Here is a 25,124-nt window from a genome sequence, read left to right as displayed (position 1 = left end):
TTTAATTTATGTGTCAATTTTCAGTTGCACTACCTTATTTGTCAAATAGTTTTGATTAAGCTTTTCTTAATGTAAGTGATAATCTCTCCATAAGTTTTTAATTATCGGTTTAATATTTCCAATTAAATAAAATGATTGAATTCATTAGCAATTAAAAATGGATCATTTGACCACAACCAAATGATTAAAGAATAATTTGCATATTCATCAATCTTTGACAATTATTTTTCTGATTTGTTCCTACCAAAGAGTTGAAGGAGTTTTTTAATTACAATAATTCAACAGAGTTCAATTATTGTTTCAGGTAGATTCGACTATATCATTGATTTGGTGATGAATTGGTCGCCAATATTTTTATATGAAGCTTTCAACAAATACCAAACCGACTTTCAATTTATTAGTCCTATTACAATACGAGTTTTATTAGATAATATCGAGTCGATATTATCGCTAAACAATATTTTTGGACATGTTAATTAAATCAAACATACAAAAAATAAAAATAAATCTCTTGTCCACAATCAAAATGATTAAAAAATATTTTGCATATTCATCAATCTTTGGCGATTATTTTTCGATTTATTCCTACCTAAGAGTCTAAGTAGTTTTCAATTAGAAATTATTAAGAATTATTTTAATTAAGAATGGTTCTTCTAAGAATACTAATTAGTTCTTAATGCCTTAAGCTATTAAGAATAGAAATAATTTATTGTATCAGATTAATAAGATATTATCCTTGATTTGGTGATGAATTTCTCATCAATATTTTTACATGAAGCTTTCAACAAATTCGTAACTTACTTTCAATGTATAAGTTATAACACAATACGAAATAATATCAATAAATTACTGACAATAATTAATATCTTCAAATCTTTAAATCAATTATCAATCAATCTTTGATTGTCGATTAAATCAAACATACATTTCTAACCTTAATCGCAATCAAATGTCTCAAATTTGAAAAAGAAACAAAGTAAACAATATTTTATTTGTCTATTAAAAGCTCAACTCTTTGTGAAATTTTAGATCATTGAAAGGGATAATTAAAGATAAACATAACATAGACACAATTACATGAAACAAGGAGATGATGTTAATTGGATTTAACTAACGAACTAATAATTGTTACTTCTAAAACAATTGATTGAGTAAACAAAGTAAAGAAAATTAGTAATTATCAACAAGAGAGAAACCGATTGTTTAGATTATGTTACAAAAGTAAAAAAGATTAAATCTAAAACTGATTGGTACTAACTTTTTAAATTATCATTGAAATGTGATGAGTTTTTTTGTTAAATCGATAATCAACAATTTACAAATTAACAATTAATTATTATTACATCTTTTCACAGATAATTCTTAAACATTGTAAAAAAAGAAAATAATTTGTTTACAAAATTAATCGGAATCAATTTCCTTTAACAATTGATGTTAAGTATCTTAATTGTATCTTTTTCTCTTGTGTCGATTCTAAATTCTCTTCGTTTTCTCTGATCGAAGCTTTTAATTTATGAACCAATTTCCATTCGCAATTTTTCTCCAACTATCCGAAAACTACTGTTAATTTTCTTCGAACTCATTTCTATGAATACCGACTCGATATTCTTTTTTTATATCGATCATAAATCGACAAAATATCGATATCTATCGATACCGATAGTATCACCATTTAAAACATTCATTTAACTTAATTTAAGATACTTAAATGATTTTACAGTACAGTCATACCTCTCTTAAGTTATAACTCTCTTAAGTTACAAAACAGAGCCATCTCTTGTCGAAAGAGGAGCAACTCGTAACTGTTAGTTTGTTACGAGTGAACATTAACCTGTTTCAAGATGGAAGATCAATTGATATCATTGGATGAAAATATGAAAGTTACAATTGTGAACCGAAAAAAATCTTATGAGATTTCTAAACAAAAGTTATCATCGATTCCTTACTTTGTGAAACTATTTTCCGATTCTAATTGTGACACAACCAAAATTGAACTTGATCTTGATGAAAGTTCATTTGATAATATTATCGAGTTTATTCTGGATGGCCAACTATCGATTTCCATTGAAAGTGCCTCATCTATGGTAGAAACTTGTGACTATCTCGGAATGGACGAAATTAAGCGAAAATATTATGATTGCTTTGAATCGAATTTCAGAATCAAACATTTGGAAGAGTTTTTAGACTTTTATGAAAATCATAAATGTCTTGGAAAGATTAATGAAGTTAAATTGAAATCTTTCATTGGGAAATATTTCGTTCCAATTTCCAATACGAGAGCTTTTCAGAAATTTCCAGTTACTCTATTGGAACGCTTGTTGAAAATGCATTTGGGTGTTTCGTCGGAACTGCAAATATTTGCAGCTATTGTTCGTTGGTGCAAATTTGATAAAAAGGCTCGAAAAAAATATCTACCTCAACTCATGAAATTTGTAAATTTTCGTCGAATGAAAGATGCTGAGATTACAACTTGCGTGTCAATGTTTAAAAATGTTGGAATCTTCTAATCTTCGATACGGAAAGAGGCCTCGTGCTTATCTACCAGAATTCTGCCAATCTGATTGTATAATTAATCGACAATATAATAAGTCATTGATCTCAATCTATGAACTTGATGAAGATAAAATTAATATTCGACGTTTATCAAGCTCAAATCTCTGGACTAAATATGGTCAATTCACTCGAGATGAGACAATGTCCACTTCTCTGATTGAGGCTGAGCATATCGTCGATATAATTTATGATTCTGGAAGAAAAGGTATTCGAGTTGATTTGATTTCAAAAAAATTCAAATATCTTGAAATGTTTGGTGGTGACAATTCTTATTATGGCCAAGTTTACAAATATTTCGTCAGTGATATTCGTGTGGTTTAGTAAGTATATATTGATTCTTAACGATAATATTATCTAAATACTTTCTATCTTTTCCCATTAGCACTTATAAAAAGATCAAAAAATCGGAATCATATCGCAAGTATGACAGTAATGCTTTCAATATAAAACGTTTGGAAGCCATTTCTCTGGATGATCACTTGGTGGGAATTTGCTATGGAAATTCAAACCCCGATGATTCGTACGGGTCTAGTGAGAGTCATGGATCTGATGAATCCGATGATGGTGGCGGATTGAATGAATCTCATGATCAGTATTTTTATTGTTCTTCTGTTGATTATCGAAAATTGTCCTCGTGTGATCTAAAAGGACCAGTTCAAACTCGTTCACTTTTACTTTCAAGACTTGCTACGAATCCATATTCTGAAAAGGTCTTGTTCTTTTTGACGAAACGAAAATTCTGTATAAAGGAGCACAAAGTTTCGGATGGCGCAGATGTACTTGACTTCTCGTTTCTGAAAGATTTCATCGGAAGCGATTCTCTTGATCACATTGAGCTGATTTCTCATGACAATAATATGCTAATTGTCAACAAGGAAACGAAAATGATTTATTCTTATATCGATGATGTTGATATTGATTACGATGACGCTGATTATTGGCAATTTATGTCCAAAATTGAATCTCCCGAAAAGATGATCGCAATTGCATCCGTCTTTTTGCCCTTTGATTGTGAACAATAACTTATTGTCTCTCAATGCAAAACATTGATGTTTAATCACTTGAAACAATTAATTTTGATTGACTTTTCTGAATGTAAGCGATAATCTCACCTCAAGATTTCAATTGTCATTTGAATATTTTCAATTAAATAAAATGAACGAATTCATTACTATTAATAATTAAAAATGAATCTCTTGTCCACAATCAAAATGATTAAAAAATATTTTGCATATTCATCAATCTTTGGCGATTATTTTGCGATTTATTCCTACCTAAGAGTCTAAGTAGTTTTCAATTAGAAATTATTAAGAATTATTTTAATTAAGAATGGTTCTTCTAAGAATACTAATTAGTTCTTAATGCCTTAAGCTATTTAGAATAGAAATAATTTATTGTATCAGATTAATAAGATATTATCCTTGATTTGGTGATGAATTTCTCATCAATATTTTTACATGAAGCTTTCAACAAATTCGTAACTAACTTTCAATGTATAAGTTATAATCACAATACGAGATAATATCAATAACTAATATCTTCGATTAAATCAAACATACATTTCTAACCTTAATCGCAATCAAATGTCTCAAATTTGAAAAGAAACAAAGTAAACAACATTTTCTGTCTGTTAAAAGCTCAACTCTTTGTAAAACTTTAGCTCATTAAGAAGGATAATTAAAGATAAACATAACATAGACACAATTAAATGAAACAACGAGATTTTGTTAATTGGATTTAAATCATTGTTACTTCTTAAACAATTGATTGAGTAAACAAAGTAAAGAAAATTAGTAATTATCAACAAGAGAGAAACCGATTGTTTAGATTATGTTACAAAAGTAAAAAAGATTAAATCTAAAACTGATTGGTAGTAACATTTAAATTATTATTGAAATGTGATGAGTTTTAATGTTTAATCAACAATGAAGTTAATTGAATTAACAAATCAACAATTGATTAATTCATCTCTTCACAAATAATTTGTTAACTTTGTAAAAAGAGAAAATAATTTGCTTACAAATTTAATTACAATCAATTTACTTTCACTCTAAAGTGAATAAGTAGCAACAGTTAATTAAAGTCTAGATGATCAATTTACATGTAGATTGAAACGCGAGTAATTTTAAATACAATGAATAATGACTATTAAATAGTCAATCCGATTGACATTAGAAATTAAAAATCAACACTTAATCTGATTCAATGTTTAGCCAGAATAAAATGTATTAATTGTTTTCTATCGGAAACTGAAAAGAAATGATAACATGAGATTGACTAATTGTTGAGTAAATCAAAGCTAATGAATAACCACAGCAAAAGAAAAATAAATTTTGTAGTCCATTAAATGGAACAAAGATCAACTTCATTTGATTAGCAACTATTGAAGAATTTATTTATTTTATTGTAATCAGAAAGTAAAGATTATCAAGTTTAATAGAAAAAGTCGAATTTGTTTCAAGATTGACAATCGTTAGTTATTATTCCGATCCGATCGGAAAATAGACGAATGCAATTGCGATCATCTTTTCTGAAGATTCAATTTTAGTCATAAATTGCCAATGATCAGTTTCCTCCATATAAGAATAAATCATTTTCGTTTCCTTGTTGCAAATAAGAATCGAGTTGTTATGAGAAATCAGCTCGATGTGATCAAGAGAATCGCTTCCTATGAAATCTTTCAGAAACGAATAGTCAAGTACTATTGATTCATCTTTGCCACCTTCGTGTCGCACCATAAGCTGTCGCTGGATTTCAATCATAGGTCCTTTACTTCGAGGCTCTCGCAATGAATATCGACTGAAATCTTGTTGGGTCAAATTGTACAAGACTTTTTGAGATTTTGAATCGCTACCTAGATTCGAGGACAAACATGAACGGGCTTGAGTTGGTCCTTCAATTCACAAGAAGACAGTTTTCGATAATCAAGAGACGGAAAATAATATTGCGGGGACGATGATCTATGGACACCGAAAACATGACAATCACTCGAATATCCATCCAGATAGCAAGTTACCGCCAACTTGTCACTCAGAGAAAGTGATTCTACACGCTTTATGTTGAAACGTTTATTACTAGATTCTGTAAGCGCATTCGAGATCTTAAAATGAGTGCTAGGGTATGAAAAAGAAAGAGAATAGTTAGATTATGTTAACACTAAGAATCAGTAAATATACTCACGAATCAGTACAAATATCATGAGCGAAATATTTGTAAACTTGACCATAATAAGAATCGTCACCACCAAACATTTTCAAGTTTCTGAATTTCTTTGTGTTCCAATCAATTCGAATACCTTTTCTTCCTGAATCATAGATTATATCGACGATATGATCAGCCTCAATCAGAGAAGTGGACATTGTCTCATCGCGAGTGAATTGGTAACTTTTTGTCCAATTATTTGATCTTGACAATCGACGGATCTCAATGTTATCTTCACCAAGTTCATAGATTGAGACCAAAGACTTGTAGGAATGTCGATTACTTTTACAATCAGATTGGCAGAATTCGGGTTGACAAGCATGGGGAGAATGTTCTTTCAACTGTTGAGTGTGGAAATGGAATCCAAAATTTGCTAGTATGCCAGTGAAGTTTTTCATTTCCTTAAAAACGACGTCTGTTATTTCTCTTTCTTTCAAATGACAAAAATTGACGAACTTCATAAGATGAGGAAGATGTTGTTTTCGATCTTGTTCATCAAATTTGATCCAACGATCAATAGCTTCAACTATTTGATACTCGTAAGAAACAACCAAATTAGAGATGGGCGATATTATCGGTATCGATAAATATCATCGATATTTTTATGACGATTATCATCGATAAATTGAAAATTATATCGATGATAAATGTGCTTTCAATGCGAGTAAATTTCATACATTTCTCATTGAAACTTGAATGTTTTTCACCATAAAATGCCGGCAGTAATTTGGGATTATTTTAGCAATGTGAACAGTACATCCGTGATGTAAGCAGTGTAACAAAATAGTGAAAACCTCTGGTAACACTACCAACATGAGGAGCCATTTTCAGAGAAAACACCCAGTCATCTATGAGTCAATTTTTCAAGTGAACCAAAGGATAAACAACCAAAGATAGATGATCAAATTAGTGAAATTAATTCATTTAAAGGTAAGATTTTCGATTAGTATTTTTATATGCTGTAAGTGTATTGATATTTTTTCTTTTGAAATATTTAGATGGTGAAAGAAGCTCGTCATTCACAAGCTCTTTAATATGGTTCATTGTTAGAAACTTCCAGCCTTTTAAAGTGGTGGAATCGCCTGAATTTATCTCAATGATCAAATGCTTATCCCCTCATGCTCGTGTTCCATCAAGAAAAGCAATCACTAACATGATCTCCGATATGTTCCAAAGGAAAAAGGATCTCGTCAAGCTTCATCTCACCACTATAAATTATGTATCTTTTACTTGTGATATTTGGACGGACACTTTTAATTCTCGTTCTTATCTTGGACTCACCTGTCATTACATTGATGACTATCACCCTCAGAGCATATGTTTAGCAGTTAAGCATATGAACGAAAGTCACTCAGCTGATCATATTGCAGCTATTATAAGAGAAGTTATGGCAGATTACGAAATCTCAGGTGATAAAGTGGTAACTATTGTTACGGATGGTGCTGCTAATATGGTCAACGCTGCTAATCAGATCTCTAAGTCAATATGGTGTGTTGCCCATCGTCTTAATCTTTTGGTCAATGATGCAATAAGAGGTAACAAAGATGTTGACAATCTTATTGCATCAGTGAGATCAATTGTTACGTTCTCAAAGCAAAGCAATAATTTCGCTGATGCAATCGAAAAGGAGCAGCTCAGAGATAATCCTCGTTCACTCAAATTGATCCAAGATGTACCAACTCGTTGGAATAGTGCTTATCTCATGTTAGATCGATTTCTCGCAATCAGGAATTACGTAAAGATGGCATTGGTCAAGGTGCATAAAGAAGACATGGATATTAGCTATGAAGCAGTTGATCTTCTTAATGACATAAGAGATTTACTCAAACCATTTTATCAAATGACCAATGATGTATCTGGTGAAAATTATGTCACCATTTCAAGGATTATTCCTGTTGTGAACAATTTAAGTTACGTATTGAGTATGGTTAAAGTTACGTCACTTACTGGATTGGACCTGAAGAAACAACTAGAGAACGGAATTGAAAAACGTTTTGGTTCGATTGAAAGGGTTCAACTTTTAGCCTTTGCTACTATACTTGACCCTCGTTTCAAGAAAGTTGACTTTGCTGCACCTTCAGCTTGTTCCTCAGCTATTGTTTCAATCAACAACCTTCTAAGTGATGTTCCTCTTACCCAATCAATAGAAACTGAAGGTGATAGTGATCCTCTTTGGGTCTTACATGCCAAGCGATGTCAACAGTTGGTTGATAACCATGGAGCTTTGGCAAGTGGATTCAAACATTATTTATCAAGTCCAACATTAGAATTGAATGGAGATCCATTGGATTTTTGGAGAAAGAACAAAGAAAGTAATCACGCTTTACATAACTTGGCCCTCAAGCATTTAAGCCCACCAGCAACATCCGTTCCTTGTGAACGACTTTTTTCCAAATCAGGAACAATTATCAACGAGAAAAAAAGTAGGTTGAAACCTAAAAATGTTGAAATGCTTTGTTTTTTATACTCTTTACCTAATTGTTTCAAAGACTAAAATTTAATAATAAATATCGATTTATCGATATTATCGATACTTAAAATTAAAATATCGTTATCGTCGATGATATTTTTTTCAGATATCGCCCATCACTAAACCAAATTCATTTTTAAAATTCGTTCAATTAGAGCAACAGGAAATTTCAGAAATGCTCTTGTGTTGGAAATTGGAACGAAATATTTCCCAATGAAAGATTTCACCTTATTTTCAGTAAAATTCGCAGGGTATTCACGATTCTCATAAAAATCCAAAAACTCTCCCAATAGTTTAATGTTGAAATTGGACACGAAACAAGCATAATATTTCTGTTTAATATCGTCCATTCCGAGATAATCAGCAATTTCCATCATTGAGAACGCATTTTCCATAGATATTGATAGATGATTGTTGACGATAAAATCAACAATATTATCAAATGAATTTTCATCAAGATCAAGTTCTATTTTGGTTGTGTCACAATCAGAATCGGCAAATAGTTTCACAAAGTAAGGAATCGACGATAACTTTTGTTTAGAAATTTCGTAAGATTTTTTTCTATTCACAATCGTAACATTAGTATTTTCTAAAAGGATAAATTGATCTTCCATCTTGAGGCAGTTGAATAATCACTCTTGAATGAAACTAATAAGAATAGAAACTATTGGTTAAATGAATCTTTATCAGAAAGAATTAAGCTTTAAATAATCTCTCCGAGAGAGAGAGATGTCGTTTTACTTTCGAATAACGTTTCTATTATTCGTTACCCTGAAATTTGCTTCAGGTCTCATGCGTTACACATGAGTCTTGTTTCCATAGATTCACCAGTTCTTTTATTTTGTTGATGACGTTTTCTTTGTTATTTGTATTCTGCATATTCCAATTGAATCTATTGGTTAAGTTTATCCAATCAGGACATTCTTTTAGTAAATGATATATCCTGTTTCCGGTTACATTACAATTGCATTTAGCTTTTTTATGCGTCATGTTGATGCTTTTAATTTGTGTGATTATATCAAATGGTATCATTTTGAATTTCTTTCGAGTATTTGGAAAAAATAAATGAAAATGTTTTGGTCCATATTTGTTGTATATTTGTTGTTCCAAATTTTCCATGCAGAAATCAATTGCATCAGGTATTTCTTTTTTTGTTATTTGCCTTGTAATATTTGTTATTCCAATTTGCTCTTGACATGATGATAATTGTTTGATTATGAATCTTAATTCATTTTTGTAAGCTCTTGTTTTTGGATTCATTAGTTCTCTTGCAACTTCAATGGTTTCAAAAATAAAAAATTGATTAAATCTTCTTATAATGATGACAAAATTCATTTCTTTTGTGAGATTTAGCATATTATCAATTTTTATGTGTTGATGATTGTTTTTATATTTTATACATGTTATTGTTTCATCTTTATACGTTATTTGTAATAAGTCAATTTTTTGTTTTTTCCTTGGCATGATTATTGTTCTTGGTTTAATTATTTCCAAAATTGGATAATCAGTGATATTACAATTGTTTTCAGTTAGGCTAATTATCAATCTTTTGATATATCTGTTACTGGGATTTTTCATTCCAAGAAAAATATTAAACCATCCGTTAATTCTCGTTCCAAGATGATGAGAATTGATTTTCCTTCCTAGAATTATTAATTGTTCCAATTTAATTAAATAATTGTTCCTTTTATACCAAGGTATTACTCCCAATTTTTCCATTTCATGTCCTGTTAGTCCTTCAAAGATAATTTGACGATTTTTTCTTCCAAGTCTTTTAATTATTTCTCTTTGTTTACCATCAATTCTCTTAACAATTTTTCCTTCAATATTTTTAAGTTGAGTTACATCATGAATGAAAATTCCTATTATTTGTTCATTTCTTTGTTTTATTAGATGAGTTTTTTTTAGATTTATTTCTGCGTTTATTTTTTTAAATTCTTTTATTATGATGTTAATAGGTGGTTCATCATCAAAGAATATAAATAAATCATCCGCATATGATAATACAGTGAATTCATTAGCGTTTAGTTTTTTTAACGTATTATTTATTCCAATAACGAAAAGAAGAGGTCCACATGATGTTCCTTGAAGAACTCCTTCCTCTATTGGTTCAATTGTAATCTTGCCTTCTTTCACATATCTTATTTTCCTATTTGATAGAAATGATCGAAAAATATTTGTTTCTCTGTTTCCAATTTGTTGTTCCAAGGTTGAAAGTACGTAGCTTCTGGAAATTTTGTCAAACGCTTTGGTAAGATCACTTTTAATCATAAACTTATATTCATCTTTTAGTTCCCTTATTTTTATGATTAAATCATATCTTGTTTTTCCAATGTATGCATATTGATATTCTTTATCAACTAATTTATCAATCTGTTTCCATAATCTTTTTTTCAAGATTGAATCAATTATTTTACTCATGTAATTTTGAGTATGGACTATTCTTGTACCTCCATCAAATTTGGGTATTTCAGTAGCTCCACTAATCTTTATTAGATTTGGTACTTGATTGTTGTTGAAAATTTCTTTTATTATATTAATAACCATTTCTTTATTGAGTTGAAAGAAATTCTTCCATGATTTATTTGTAAAATCGTCAGCATTACCTGAGGATCCTTTTAACTTTATTTTCTCTATTTGGTTGATTTCTTCTTGCGTGATGTAACCTTGACTTTTTTCCATATATTCCAATTCATCTTCATCAATTTTTCTATGAACAAAAATTTTCTCATTCTGTATCAATCTTTGATTCTTGTTTATTAGCGTATTATATTTTTCCCAAATTGTTTCCGAATCATCTTTTCCTGTTATATAATTGTTTCTTTGTTTGATTGACTTAGTATTTAGTTTTTTGTATTTGAATGGTGAATTGAAAATTTTGATTATGTTTTTCTCCATTTGATTATTAAGTTTTAATTTCTTAAATTTATATTTGTATATTCTCGGTGGGTTTTTATTTTTCGTCATGGTTAATATTTGTACAAATAGTATGTTGTGATCTGAGAATTTCTCCATTCTGTTAATTTGTTGAATTATTATTCTTTTAAAATTGGTTAAGATTACATCAATTGTTCTGTTCGTACCATTTGTTGAGTGTCTTGTTGGTTCATCAATTTTGAGACAATTTGTGTATTTATATTTGTTTAATTTTTCGTATAATTCAGCATTTGCTTTATTATCCGGTTCATTTTTTCTGCTCCAAATTTTATTTTCTATGTTCATATCTCCTGCTATGATTACATTTCGATCAGCTAATTGTTCAATTAGATTCGTCATGAATTCATACCATGGATCTCCATCATTTCTGTTGTGATAAATTCCAATCAAGTAAATTGTTAATTTATTAATTTTCAACTCCATGCTGATAGTGTTTTTATAATTAAAGGTTGAACATATTATTTTTATCTTTTTTCCTATTACAATAGTGGTGTTTTCATTCATAATTATTTTGTGATTAAAAAATAAATTGTTGTTAATATGTTTAAATGGTTCATTAATTATCGTTATTAAGTAATCATTATTCAGTGTGTTTTCAATTAGCTTAATAGTAGCTTCATGATTTTTGCATACATTCCATTGAATAATTTCAATTTTCATTATATATTGATTATCGATGAGGCCGTTTGATTTGAAATAGTGATGATGTTGTTCGTGATGTTATCAGGATTGGTCTGCGTATCCATGAATATTTGTATGATTGATGGTATTCTCATGTGTTGATGATTGTCAAGAAAATTATTAATTCTCGAATTAATCTGTTGAATTGTAAGATTATTATATATACATGGTAAAGTGACAGTTACTCCATTATGAAAAGTAACTTTTGCCCCGAAGGTGTTAATTGTTTCAATTGTCTCTTGATCAATTAATTTTGCTGGTGTTATAATATAATTTATTTCTCCTCTGATAGTGTTGATAGTTTTGATTTCATTTTCAAAAAATTCTGCTATTGCTTGATCAAATTGATTGAAATTAAACTTAACATTGACTATTTTTCTATTCAACCAATTTTGATTGTTCAGTAATTCTCCAAAGGAGAATTTATTAATATAAATATTACGATTATTCATGTTCTCCTGTAAATGATAGGAAATTTATTTCTGATATTAGTTCAGATTTACTGATTTGTTCAATTTGTGTTTCATTTAATTTTTTATAAGTGTTTAATTTAAATCTGTTTGTATTTTGTGGTGTCGATTTGATTATTATGAATGATTCAATATTAGTATTGATTAATAATGAAATTAGTTTATGTACTTTGATTTCTTCTGTGATTAAGAAATATTCATAAGTTTTCTTGATTTCAATATGATATGAATTGTCTATTAATTTGTCAAGTGTATTAGTGATATTCCTCTCATCATATAATATTCCTCTTAAATAAGCAGATTCACTAATTCTATCCATATCTTCTGGCGGATCTTCATCTACTATTATCATGTAAGGAAATAAATCTCTAACATATGATGATAGATAAAATTCTAAATGTCTATGGTTTGCTATGATTTCTACTCCTTTATTGATATCAATACAAATGTATGAGTATTTACCTTTGTATGTAGATTTTGTTGAATCACAAATCATGTTATAAATTGAATTAGTAGATTGATACAATTTTCCTCAACCCAAATTTGAAAGACTGAAATTTGAAAATCAATTGAAAAATTATTAATATTTCCTATCAACCAATTTTTAATTTTTGTTTTTTCCTCTTCACTATTGTATTTGTATTCTTTAGCAAAGTAATCAACGTCTCCTAAAAGTATAATTTCACATTCATAATATTTCATATATCTAACTAATTGATGATTGTTAAAAATATCATTCGATTGAATTTTGATTGTCAGATTATATTCAGTTTCTTCAAATTCTATTCGATTAATTCTTAGAAAATTTTTAAAATTTGTTTGTCTCTCGTTTCTAAAATTTAATTCAAGACTAAAATTTTCATTGTTATTTTTTGAAATTTTTATAAAATCTTCGTTAATCATATTTTTTTGAACATTTTAAATTGAAAAAAATCAGTAATCTTACCAATATTTCCTTTAATTGTTCAACTTCCGTAGAAAAGAGTTCACAATTAGAAAATTAGTTGTTTAAATGAATAACTTGTTTGTTTCACTTTATTTCAATTCACATTTGAACTTGTAAGCTTAATTGTTACAATGTTATTGAAAAATTTTTTGAGCTTGATTGCTCTTTTATACTTTCAATTTAGTTTGATTACAATATAACTTTGTTATTGTAATTATTAGAAATTTAAGATCTTGGTAGATGATTAGTGTTTATGTAAACAATTGGATAGTTATAGTCAAAGTAATTAGTTAACTTTTGAATGTATTCTTTGAGCATCAAACATTTGTTTGAATAAGCCTCATGAAGCGTTTGATTACAATGTGGACAAATGGGTGTAATATCTTTGCAATTTAAATGAATATCTCTGCTTGAGCAACTTGGACAAATTTTGTTCTTGCAGTTTTCCCATTGATGTTTAGTTCCAATTTCATAGCAGTGATAGCAGTTTTGGATACCAATTTCATCTCTTATCTTAATATCACCGTGATAATTAATCATTCCATCTAATGATTCTATGTATTTTCGATTTTCTTTATCCAATTGAACAGTAATTCTTTTGCTATAAGGATAGAGGTCATCTCTAATGGATTCAACTATTATGGTTGATGATGGAAAATTATTGCAATTTTTAATTTCCATTGTTATCATTTCTTTTGATTTGTTTACGATTCTTTCTTCATTAATTTCAAAAGATATTCTCGGGTTCTCTTTTTTGATAGTTTTAACTTTTTTAATTCCTTTGATTAAAGGTAATGAATCAAGAAAAATTTTCCTTTCTTTTTTCAATATCATCATGTGTATTTCATTACCTTTGATATCATAGTTGATAATTGAATCACCAATTGTTAAATGTCTTTTGATGAAATTAATAATTTCTTTTGGATTTCCTTCACATTTACTTTTGATTATAATTGTTTTGGGTAACACATTTAATGATATTTTGAGTTGATACATTGTAATTAACACCGAAGAAAAATAATTAATATTTTTGTTTATTTGTAATTTGATACCTTTTTTAATTAGAAAGAAAATGTAAATAGAAATTCTATTGTTACCATGGCAATACAATATGGTTATATAATGATTTGATCTGTGGCGGTACAATTTAAATAAACAAATTATCAAAAATGTAATCAATATAATCAAAATTGTTTGGTTCATTAATAATTAATCTGTTTTGTTTTCTTTTCTTCAATTGTTTATCTTTCATTTTTTCATTAACCTTTATAAATATTATATCATTGAAGCGATAATGTTTTTCTTTATCCATTAGAAATATGATCTTTTCTTTTCCTAATTTTTCTCTGACCATTGGACTTATTTCTATTATTGTTATTATTCCTTTGTTCATTTGTAGACTCCAATGCTTTTGATTAGCGATTTGTCCATTACCTCATTGTTTTTATTAAGCATCAATTCCAATGATTCTTTGTTTGTTATTCCAATATCCTTGAATTTAACCATTATCAGGGATTAATCTTTGTTGTGATTTTTTCAATGTTTTTCATAAGCATCAACGTTTTGATGATTGTTGTTTTTTCTTCCTTTGGAACTTCACATTTAATATATTTAAAGAAAATTTTTCTTATTTTGATTTTTGCACTAAATGTAAAATTATCTTTAATTGTTTGATATAATTCTTTTGAATTAATATCATCTTTACATACAATTATAATTGTCTCCATTTTAACACAATAACAATTTAGATGTTGAGGATTGTGAGAATTTTATTTGAAGAAAAAGGAGAGAAGATGATTTTGATATCAATATGGTTACCATGGTTTGGTTAATGGAGGGATTTTCAAAATTGTCTTCTTTTTTCCATGAAGATTGTTTTGTAGTGATAATCAACATTTTTCAATGTTTTCATTAATTTTTGAGTGAAAATTTTACATTGAAAAAACCAAGCACTATGACCTATCTTATAACAACATGGACATCGATAATTATGAAAATCACCTTCAAATTCACACTGTGTGTGTTGACCTGAGCATAGCATACAAATTGGGTCATTTGGACAATTAGCTTTTGTGTGAGTATAATTTGAACATTTAGTACAGAATTTTATGTTGAAAATGTCAATTATTTCAATCATTTGTCCATCCATTAGAATGATACCATTCCTGTCTTCAATTTTGTCTCTGATTTCCTTAGTGATTTCCATGGTAATTGATATTCTTCCTGAAAGATCTTCCATTTTAATTATTTTAATGTCACCATTGAAACCGTTTTCAACCATTAATCTATTTGTTAAATCAATTGGTGGTTTCTGTTGTATAATAAATTTGATTCGAGGTCTTTTCTGATAATCCATATTGAATTGACACATTGATTGTAAATTAACCTTAGCTTTTTCAGCATCTTCCTTGTTTTTAATGGTTAACATGAAACCTTCTCTAACATTTTTAAGGCTAAAATCAATAATTTGATTTTCTTTTAATTTTTCACGTATTTGTTGTAATTTAATTGTTGCGTGTAGATTAGGATCACGTTTAATCACTAAATTATAAGTTGGTTGATACTGAATTGAGATTCTAATTCTAAAAAGATCACAATTTATAATTGATAACATTTTAATCTTTAATTTTGATTATAGTAATGGTAGAGCGTTACATGTGATTACAATTCTCTTTTTCTTGTATTAGCGCTATTTTCAAATTTTAGCGTTTTTATTTATTGTGAGATTTATTAAGAATGACATTTATGTAATAATGATTGATTTTTTCCAAATCATTTTTTAAGGCGTTTTGAAAAACTTCACAACCTTTATATTTAGCGCTATGGCCCATTTTTCGACATCTTGGACATTCCCATTTGTTTATATCATTTGCGACTGGACAATGTGTAATATGATGTTGGTTACACATGAAGCATGTTTTCAGGTTATTACAATTTCTCATGGTATGACCATATTGAGAACAATGATTACAAATCAATATATTGAATTGATCAGTAATTAAACATGTTTTATATCCAATATTAATCTTTCCTCCATTTTTCTCAATTTCGTTTCTTATTCGAGAACTTACCGATAATAATATTTCGTTATTGTTTTTTTCTTCGAATGTGTGTTTAATTTGAATTCCATCTTCACTCATCCATTTGTTCCTTTTGATTATTCTCTTTAGCCAGTCATTCCAAGTTTCATCTTTGTTTTTATTCACATTTTCAATTGCAATTACTGGATTTTTAAGTTCAGGTATTTCAACTTTTACTTCAAAACCATCAATTTTAAAGTTTTCATCAAGAGTTTCTTTTAAAGTGATGCGTGAATCGTATTCATCAACGTAAACTTTGATACATTTGTTACCAGTTAAAGTGTCCATTATAGTTGGTATTTCCGTTATTTCGTCTATTGCTTCAATGAACTTCTCTTTCAGAACGAACGGATTAAGATGAGTTGATTCATTAACTGCAGTGATAATTAAAACAGGTAGTATTTGAATATGTTCAACATTCATCCAATTGTTTTCACTTTTTTGTTGATTGTAACGAATATGAACTTCTTGATTTTTTTCCTTTCTGGTTCTTGGTGTGTCCATTTTTATTCGTTTAACTGGATGTTCTTGTTCATATGATTCACTTTCTTCATCATTGAGAAAATCAATAATTTCTTTAAGTTGTTTTTTCGTATCAATGTCAATTGATTCATCCATTAGACCTTTGATTATGACAACCTTAAAGTTGGTTTCAATGGCTATTACTGACCAGGGGCTTCCCCACTAGTTGGGGAGCTCGGCTGATTCACACTTTTGCGTATTACCCGACTATTTTAGCCGACGTACTCAATCGGCTGTATATAGTTTAAACTACGGGAGAGAGTCTCTCGATGGAGAGTTAATGTTTTTATGGAGAAGAAAAAGAAAGTGATGTCCTCTAGGTTTTCTCAACTACTCTTTGCTCAAAATTAACTACATTTCGTCATCCAGCAAATGGAAGCGCGAACTTGAAATAAAGAAAATTAATATATTCATGAGATTCGACTAATTAAAGTTAAGGTTCTAATCCAGATCAGAGGAACTGATGATGGAAATGAACATGAAGTATTAATGTTTATGTCAAAATCAGACGTTTGATGACATTAGAACCGAAATTACACTCAGAGCCATGAATGAATCAATTCCCAAAGTTGGTTCATCACAGAAAAGTATCGGTGGATCCATGATAATCTGATGCCAAGAAAAAGCAAATTAACCACTCACAAAACTAATTAGACTTTTACTTTGACATTAAATTTTGACCAGTCAATACATCGAGTAAAGTTGTTGCACCTAAAGAAATAATTAAAGAAACAATTTGTTAATAATGGAACAAATAATCAACCAGATCCGCTAATAAATATACTGAATTACCTGCTCCTGATGGACCAAGAATAGCCAATAAATTACCCAATTCAACATAACCAGAAACTATTGAACAATTAAGGTGCAAAAATTGATACATTGATTTGTTTCCAAAATCTAATTAATCGCAATTCTTCGTTAGATTGGCAAATCATCAGAAATCCATGTGAATATCTATATGAATTTAATCGGAACATCAATCGATGGAGCAGGTAAAAGTTCGTAAGTTAAATAATGAGCGATGTTTGGATTTTAGGTGACGATTTCAGTTTTTATTACGTACGAGGAATGTACCATTCGCATAAATGTGACTTCTCGTTCCTGAAAGAATTCATCGGAAGCGATTCTCTTGATCATATTGAGCTGATTTCTCATGAAAATTCACTTCTTATTTGTAACAAGGAAACGAAAATGATCTATTCTTATATTGATTATGATGGAGCTGATTATTGGCAATTTATGTCTAAAATTGAATCTCCCGAAAAGATGATTACAATTGCATCGATTTGTCTGCCGTTTGATTGTGCACAATAACTAATTGTCACTCAATTTAAAACATTGATGTTTAATCACTTGGAACAAGTTATTTTGCTTAAGCTTTTCTGAATGCAAGTGATAATCTCACCTTAAATTTATAATTGTCGCTTGAATATTTTAAATAAAAAATTAATTGGAATCAATTGATGGCAAGTATCTTAATTGTATCTTTTCCTCTTTTGTCGATTTTAAATTCTCTTCGTTTTCTCTGATCGAAGCTTTTAATTTATTAATCAATTATTAGTTGAGATTTTCCATTTGAAATTTTTCTCCAAATTCATTTCTATAAATAGTATTAATATTTATTAAATACTATCGGTTGAAGAAGGAATAAGGAAACAGAAAATAAATCAAAGCAATAAATACGAGATATTGTAAATGGAACTCGATTGATTATATCAAAGAAACTTTTGAGTTGATTGTTTCTCTAAAAACAATCGACAAAATTAGTGATGAGCGATATTAAGATTCGACAGCGACAGAGAAAAAGACAGTAATTAATGTAAAAGAAAGAGCCAAAGGAAAGAGAAAGAGAAATATTTATCGATATTCTTTCTTCATATCGATAATAAATCGACACAAGAATATCGATACCTATCGATATCGATAATATCACCCATCATAACAATTTAAAAACTCATAATGATTCATTTAACTGTTCGGTTTTAACGAGTGAACATCAAAACCTCAGCGAAACGCTAAGGTAATATAGTGTTTACTCACTTAAAATTTAACATAAAACCGCTTCAAGATGGAAGATCAATTGATATCATTAGATGAAAATATGAAATTAACGATTGTGAATAGAGAAAAGTCTTACGAAATTTCTAAACAAAAGTTATCGTCGATTCCTTACTTTGTGAAATTATTTGCCGATTCTGATTGTGACACAACCAAAATAGAACTTGATCTTGATGAAAGTTCATTCGATAATATTATCGAGTTTATTCTAGATGGTCAACTATCGATTTCCATTGAAAGTGCCTCATCTATGGTAGAAACTTGTGACTATCTCGGAATGGACGAAATTAAGCGAAAATATTATGATTGCTTTGAATCGAATTTCAGAATCAAACATTTGGAAGAGTTTTTAGACTTTTTGAGAATCATAAATGTCTTGGAAAGATTAATGAAACTAAATTGAAATCTTTCATTGGGAAATATTTCGTTCCAATTTCCAATACGAGAGCTTTTCAGAAATTTCCAGTTACTCTATTGGAACGCTTGTTGAAAATGCATTTGGGTGTTTCGTCGGAGTTGCAAATATTTGCAGCTATTGTTCGTTGGTGCAAATTTGATAAAAAGGCTCGAAAAAAATATCTACCTCAACTCATGAAATTTGTAAATTTTCGTCGAATGAAAGATCCTGAGATTACAACTTGCGTGTCAATGTTTGAAGATGTTGGAATCTCTTCTAATTTTCGACATGGAAAGAAGCCTCGTGCTTATCTACCAGAATTCTGTCGATTTGATTGTATAATTAAACGACAGTATAATAAGTCATTGATCTCAATCTATGAACTTGATGAAGATAAAATTAATATTCGACGTTTATCAAGATCAAATCTCTGGATTAAATATGGTCAATTCACTCGAGATGAGACAATGTCCACTTCTCTGATTGAGGCTGATCATATCGTCGATATAATTTATGATTCCGGAAGAAAAGGTATTCGAATTGATTTGATTGGAAAGAAATTCAAATATCTTAAAATGTTTGGTGGTGACAATTCTTATTATGGTCAAGCTTACAAATATTTCGTCAGTGATATTTGTGTGATTTAGTAAGTATATATTGATTCTTAACGATAACAATATCTAATTACCTTTTATCTATTATTCCTATCTATTCTTCTATTAGCACTTATACAAAGATCAAAGAACCGAAAACACATCATCGCAAGTATGACAGTAATGATTTTAATTTAAAACGTTTGGAAGCCATTTCTCTGGATGATCAATTGGTGGGAATTTGCTTTGGAAATGCAGATCCCGATGATTCTGACGGGTTTAGTAGAAGTCATGGGTTTGATGAATCTGATGATGGTGGCGAGTTGAATGAATCTCATGATCAGTATTTTTATAGCTCATCTCTTGATTATCGACAATTGCTTTCATATGAGATAAAAGGACCTGTCCAAACTCGGTCCTGTTTTTTATCGAAATCAAATAAATATTCAGGTACTCAAAAGGTCTTTTACTTTTTGACTAAACGTAAATTCTGTAAAAAGGTGCTAAGATTTAAAGATGTACTTGACTATTCGTTCCTGAAAGAGTTCATCGGAAGCGATTCTCTTGATCACATTGAGCTGATTTCTCATGAAAATACTGTGCTAATTTGTAACAAGGAAACGAAAATGATTTATTCTTATAACGATGATATTGATACTGATATTGATTACGATAACACTGATTATTGGCAATTTATGTCTAAAATTGAATCTCCCGAAAAGATGATTACAATTGCATCGATTTGTCTGCCGTTTGATTGTGAACAATAACTAATTGTCACCCAATTTAATGTTCAATCATTTGTAGCAAATCAATTTGATTGAGCTTTTCTCAATGTACTCGATAATCTTACTTGTTTTAGTCTCGCTTTAATATTGTCAATTGAATAAAATGAGTGAATTCACTAGCAATTAAAATGGATCTCTTGTCCTTAATCAAAGTGGTTGAAAAATAATTTGCATATTCATCAATCTTTGACAGTTATTTTGCTGATTTATTCCCTCCAAAGCGTCGAAGGAGTTTTTTAATTAGAAATAATTAAGAATCGATTTAATTAAGAATATATAAGAATTAAGCTATTAAGAATAGACATAAATTATTGTATTAGATCAATTAGATTTTATCATTGGTTGGTTACCATTTATTATTAGTGATGAATTGGAGTAAGAATTAAGCTATTAAGAGTAGAAATAAATTTTAGCGTCAGATTAATTAGATTTTATCCTTGATTTGGTGATGAATTGCTCATCAATATTTTTACATGAAGCTTTCAACAAATTCGTAACTGACTTTCAATCTATAAGTTATATCACAATACGAGTTTACGAGATAATATCAATAATTAATATCTTCAAATCTTTAAATCAATTATCAATCTTTGATTGTCGATTAAATCAAACATACTTTCTAACCTTAATCGCAATCAAATGTCTTTAATTGGAGAAAGAAACAAAGTAAACAACATTTTCTGTCTGTTAAAAGCTCAACTCTTTGTAAAACTTTAGCTCATTAAGAAGGATAATTAAAGATAAACAAAACATAGACACAATTAAATGAAACAATGAGATGGTGGTAATTGGATTTAACTAACGAACTAATAATTGTTACTTTTAAAACAATTGATTGAGTAAACAAAGTGAAGAACATTAGTAATTATCAACAAGAGAGAAGCCGATTGTTTAGATTATGTTACAAAAGTAAAAAGATTGAATCTAAAACTGATTGGTACTAACTTTTTAAATTATCATTGAAATGCGATGATTTTCAGTGCTAAATCAACATTATTGATTAACTACTTATTATTACATTTTTTCACAGATAATTCGTAAACACTGTAAAAAGAGAAAATAATTTGCTTACAAATTCAATTGCAATCAATTTACTTTCACTCTAAAGTAAATAAGTAGCAACAGTTAATCAAAGTCTAGATGATCAATTTACATGTAGATTGAAACGCGAGTAATTTTAAATACAATGAATAATGACTATTCAATAGTCAATCCGATTGACATTAGAAATAAAGAATCAACACTGAATCTAATTTAATGCTTAGCCAAAATAAAATGTACCAATCGTTTACTATGCGAAACAGAAAAGAAATGATAACATGAGATAGACTAATTGTTGAGTAAATCAAAGCTAATGAATAACCACAGCAAAAGAAAAATAAATTTTGTAGTCCATTAAATGGAACAAAGATCAACTTCATTTGATTAGAAATTATTGAAGAATTTATTTATCAATTGTAATTAGAAAGCAAAAGTAAAGATTATCAAGTTCATTAGAAAAGTTGGACAAATTTGTTTCAAGATTGACAATCGTTGGTTATTATTCCGATCCGATCGGGAAATAGACGAATGCAATTGCGATCATCTTACCAGATGATTCAATTTTAGTCATAAATTGCCAATGATCAGTTTCCTCAATATAAGAATAAATCATTTTCGTTTCCTTGTTGACAATTAGCATATTATTATCATGAGAAATCAGCTCAATGTGATCAAGAGAATCGCTTCCGATGAAATCTTTCAAGAACGAATAGTCAAGTGCTATTGATACATCTGTGCCATTTCCGTGACCTACCACGAACGGTGAACGGATTTCAATCATAGGTCCTTTATTTCGAGGCTCTCCTCGCAATGAATATCGACTGAAATCTTGTTGCGTCAAATTGTACAAGACTTTTTGAGATTTTGAATCGCTACTTAGATTCGAGGACAAACATGAACGGGCTTGAGTTGGTCCTTCGAATTCACAAGAAGACAGTTTTCGATAATCAAGAGACGGAAAATAATATTGCGGGGACGATGATCTATTAACACCAACTCCATGACAATCACTTGAATATCCATCCAGATAGCAGATTCCCTCCAACTTGTCACTCAGAGAAAGTGATTCCACACGCTTTATGTTGAAACGTTTATTACTAGATGCTGTAAGCGCATTCGAGATCTTAAAATGAGTGCTAAGGGTATGAAAAAGATAGAGAATAGTTAGATTATGTTATCACTAAGAATCAGTAAATATACTCACGAATCAGTACAAATATCATGAGCGAAATATTTGTAAACTTGACCATAATAAGAATCGTCACCACCAAACATTTTCATGTATCTGAATTTCTTTGTGTTCCAATCAATTCGAATACCTTTTCTTCCTGAATCATAGATTATATCGACAATATGGCCAGCCTCAATCAGAGAAGTGGACATTGTCTCATCTCGAGTGAATTGGTAACTTTTTGTCCAATTATTTGATCTTGACAATCGACGGATCTCAATCTCATCTTCACCAAGTTCATAGATTGAGACCAAAGACTTGTAGGAATGTCGATTACTTTTACAATCAGATTGGCAGAATTCGGGTTGACAAGCATGGGGAGAATGTTCTTTCAACTGTTGAGTGTGGAAATGAAATCCAAAATTTGCTAGTATGCCAGTGAAGTTTTTCGTTTCCTTAAAAACAGCTCTTGTTATTTCTTTTTCTGTCAAATGACAAAAATTGACGAACTTCATGAGATGAGGAAGATGTTGTTTTCGATCTTGTTCATTGAATTTGACCCAACGATCAATAGCTTCAACTATTTGATACTCGTAAGAAACAACCAAATTCATTTTTAAAATTCGTTCAATTAGAGCAACAGGAAATTTCAGAAATGCTCTTGTGTTGGAAATTGGAACGAAATATTTCTCAATGAAAGATTTCACCTTATTTTCAGTAAAATTTTCAGGGTATTCACGATTCTTATAAAAATCCAAAAACTCTCCCAATAGTTTAATATTGAAATTAGACACGATACAATCATAATACTTCTGTTTGATATCGTCCATTTCGAGATAATCAGCAATTTCCATCATTGAGAAGGCATTTTCCATAGATATTGATAGATGATTGTTGACGATAAAATCAACAATATTATCAAATGAATTTTTATCAAGATCAAGTTCTATTTTGGTTGTGTCACAATCAGAATCGGCAAATAGTTTCACAAAGTAAGGAATCGATGATAACTTTTGTTTAGATATTTCATAAGATTTTTTTCGGTTCACAATTGTCACTTTCGGATCTAACAATGTCCATTGTTGCTCTGCCATCTTGAGACACTTTAATTATCGCTTATAAGAAACTAACAAACTACAGCAAAGACTTTTGCTTTTATACTCAAACGGAGAAAAGAAAATGGTGACCACTAGGTCTCCTCTTCAAACACAAAATATGATTGGGTTTGTGAAGGTCGATTCAGTAAATTGATCGTCAACTCCCGTGAAAGAATCGATCATCACAGACAAAACAAAAGAAAAAGAAAAAGTAAAGATTATTCATCTTCCTCAAGCTTTTCTTTTTTCTCTTTATCTTTGTTTAAAATAGATTAAGATCGATTAAAGTCGTTATGGACAATCTCTATTGGCTACTTAAGATAATTGAGAGAGTCATTTATCATATGCTTAGGTCCTGAAGATGTTCTTAGGCCCTTCAACCAAAGTATCGCAACTTGAGATTTGTCAACTCACAAAACTATTAATAATTAAACTTTGATCATGGTCATTGACAATGACATTCATTAAATTTTGACCAGTCAATACATCGAGTAAAGTTGTTGCACCTAAAGAAATAATTAAAGAAACAATTTGTTAATAATGGAACAAATAATCAACCAGATCCGCTAATAAATATACTGAATTACCTGCTCCTGATGGACCAAGAATAGCCAATAAATTACCCAATTCAACATAACCAGAAACTATTGAACAATTAAGGTAAGAAAATCAATAAATCGATTTGTTTCCAAAATCTAATTAATCGCAACTCTTCATGAGGATGGCACAAATCATCAGAAATCAATGTGAATATCTAGTGAAGACTCTTTTGACTCTAACTCTTGACTAATTTCCTTTAAAATAGTTCGTTCCATCATTGAAATTCACGTAAAGATCAAGGTAACCATTACCAAATTGAATCAGATAATAAAGGGTGTGTAGTAAGTTCCTTTTGAGATAAGAAAATAACAAGCAAATTAGATAAAATCCTTGCCTGCTATCTTATCTCAAAAGAACTTCTTATTCTATATAAGTTCTCATCTAGAATAATTAATATCGTTTAAAATCGATAGGTCTTACTCATACAATTATCGAAGATAGCAACCAATCCGGTAAAGATTTAGTTGAAAAACGAGTCAGTGAAGACTCACCTTGTCACATTTTGTCAGTGAAGAC

General features: G+C 29.4%; 5 protein-coding genes across 5 annotated transcripts; 3 read left to right on the top strand and 2 right to left on the bottom strand.

The window, feature by feature from the left end:
* Window positions 1–1,841: 1,841 nt before the first annotated feature.
* On the top strand, window positions 1,842–3,736 carry LOC128387926 (uncharacterized). The gene is given in 3 exon segments (XM_053347223.1): window positions 1,842–2,495; window positions 2,497–2,873; window positions 2,936–3,736. Coding segments are annotated over 3 exon segments (1,671 nt in total). The 3' UTR covers window positions 3,576–3,736.
* Window positions 3,737–4,927: 1,191 nt separating this feature from the next.
* Window positions 4,928–8,935, bottom strand: LOC128387960 (uncharacterized). Its single transcript, XM_053347286.1, has 3 exons — window positions 8,350–8,935; window positions 5,734–6,326; window positions 4,928–5,666 (listed from the first exon to the last, which is right to left on the bottom strand). Exons 1-3 carry the CDS (start codon window positions 8,836–8,838, stop codon window positions 5,408–5,410), a joined length of 1,341 nt encoding a protein of 446 aa, XP_053203261.1. The 5' UTR covers window positions 8,839–8,935; the 3' UTR covers window positions 4,928–5,407.
* On the top strand, window positions 6,314–8,278 carry LOC128387991 (zinc finger BED domain-containing protein 4-like). The gene is made up of 2 exons (XM_053347319.1): window positions 6,314–6,684; window positions 6,753–8,278. The coding sequence occupies exon 2, from the start codon at window positions 6,851–6,853 to the stop codon at window positions 8,246–8,248; it is 1,398 nt and encodes a 465-aa protein (XP_053203294.1). The 5' UTR covers window positions 6,314–6,684; window positions 6,753–6,850; the 3' UTR covers window positions 8,249–8,278.
* A 9,983-nt stretch (window positions 8,936–18,918) lies between the features above and the next one.
* On the top strand, window positions 18,919–20,982 carry LOC128387898 (uncharacterized). The gene is given in 3 exon segments (XM_053347186.1): window positions 18,919–19,310; window positions 19,313–19,964; window positions 20,042–20,982. Coding segments are annotated over 3 exon segments (1,671 nt in total). The 5' UTR covers window positions 18,919–18,931; the 3' UTR covers window positions 20,682–20,982.
* Window positions 20,983–22,134: 1,152 nt separating this feature from the next.
* Window positions 22,135–24,005, bottom strand: LOC128387952 (uncharacterized). Its single transcript, XM_053347275.1, has 2 exons — window positions 22,945–24,005; window positions 22,135–22,876 (listed from the first exon to the last, which is right to left on the bottom strand). The coding sequence occupies exons 1-2, from the start codon at window positions 24,003–24,005 to the stop codon at window positions 22,240–22,242; spliced, it is 1,698 nt and encodes a 565-aa protein (XP_053203250.1). The 3' UTR covers window positions 22,135–22,239.
* Window positions 24,006–25,124: the final 1,119 nt, after the last annotated feature.

The sequence above is a fragment of the Panonychus citri genome, unplaced genomic scaffold (assembly GCF_014898815.1).
Source record: "Panonychus citri isolate SS breed McGregor unplaced genomic scaffold, ASM1489881v1 Contig00003, whole genome shotgun sequence".
Taxonomy (NCBI): Eukaryota; Metazoa; Arthropoda; class Arachnida; order Trombidiformes; family Tetranychidae; genus Panonychus; species Panonychus citri.
This window is presented reverse-complemented; position numbering and strand designations above follow the sequence as displayed.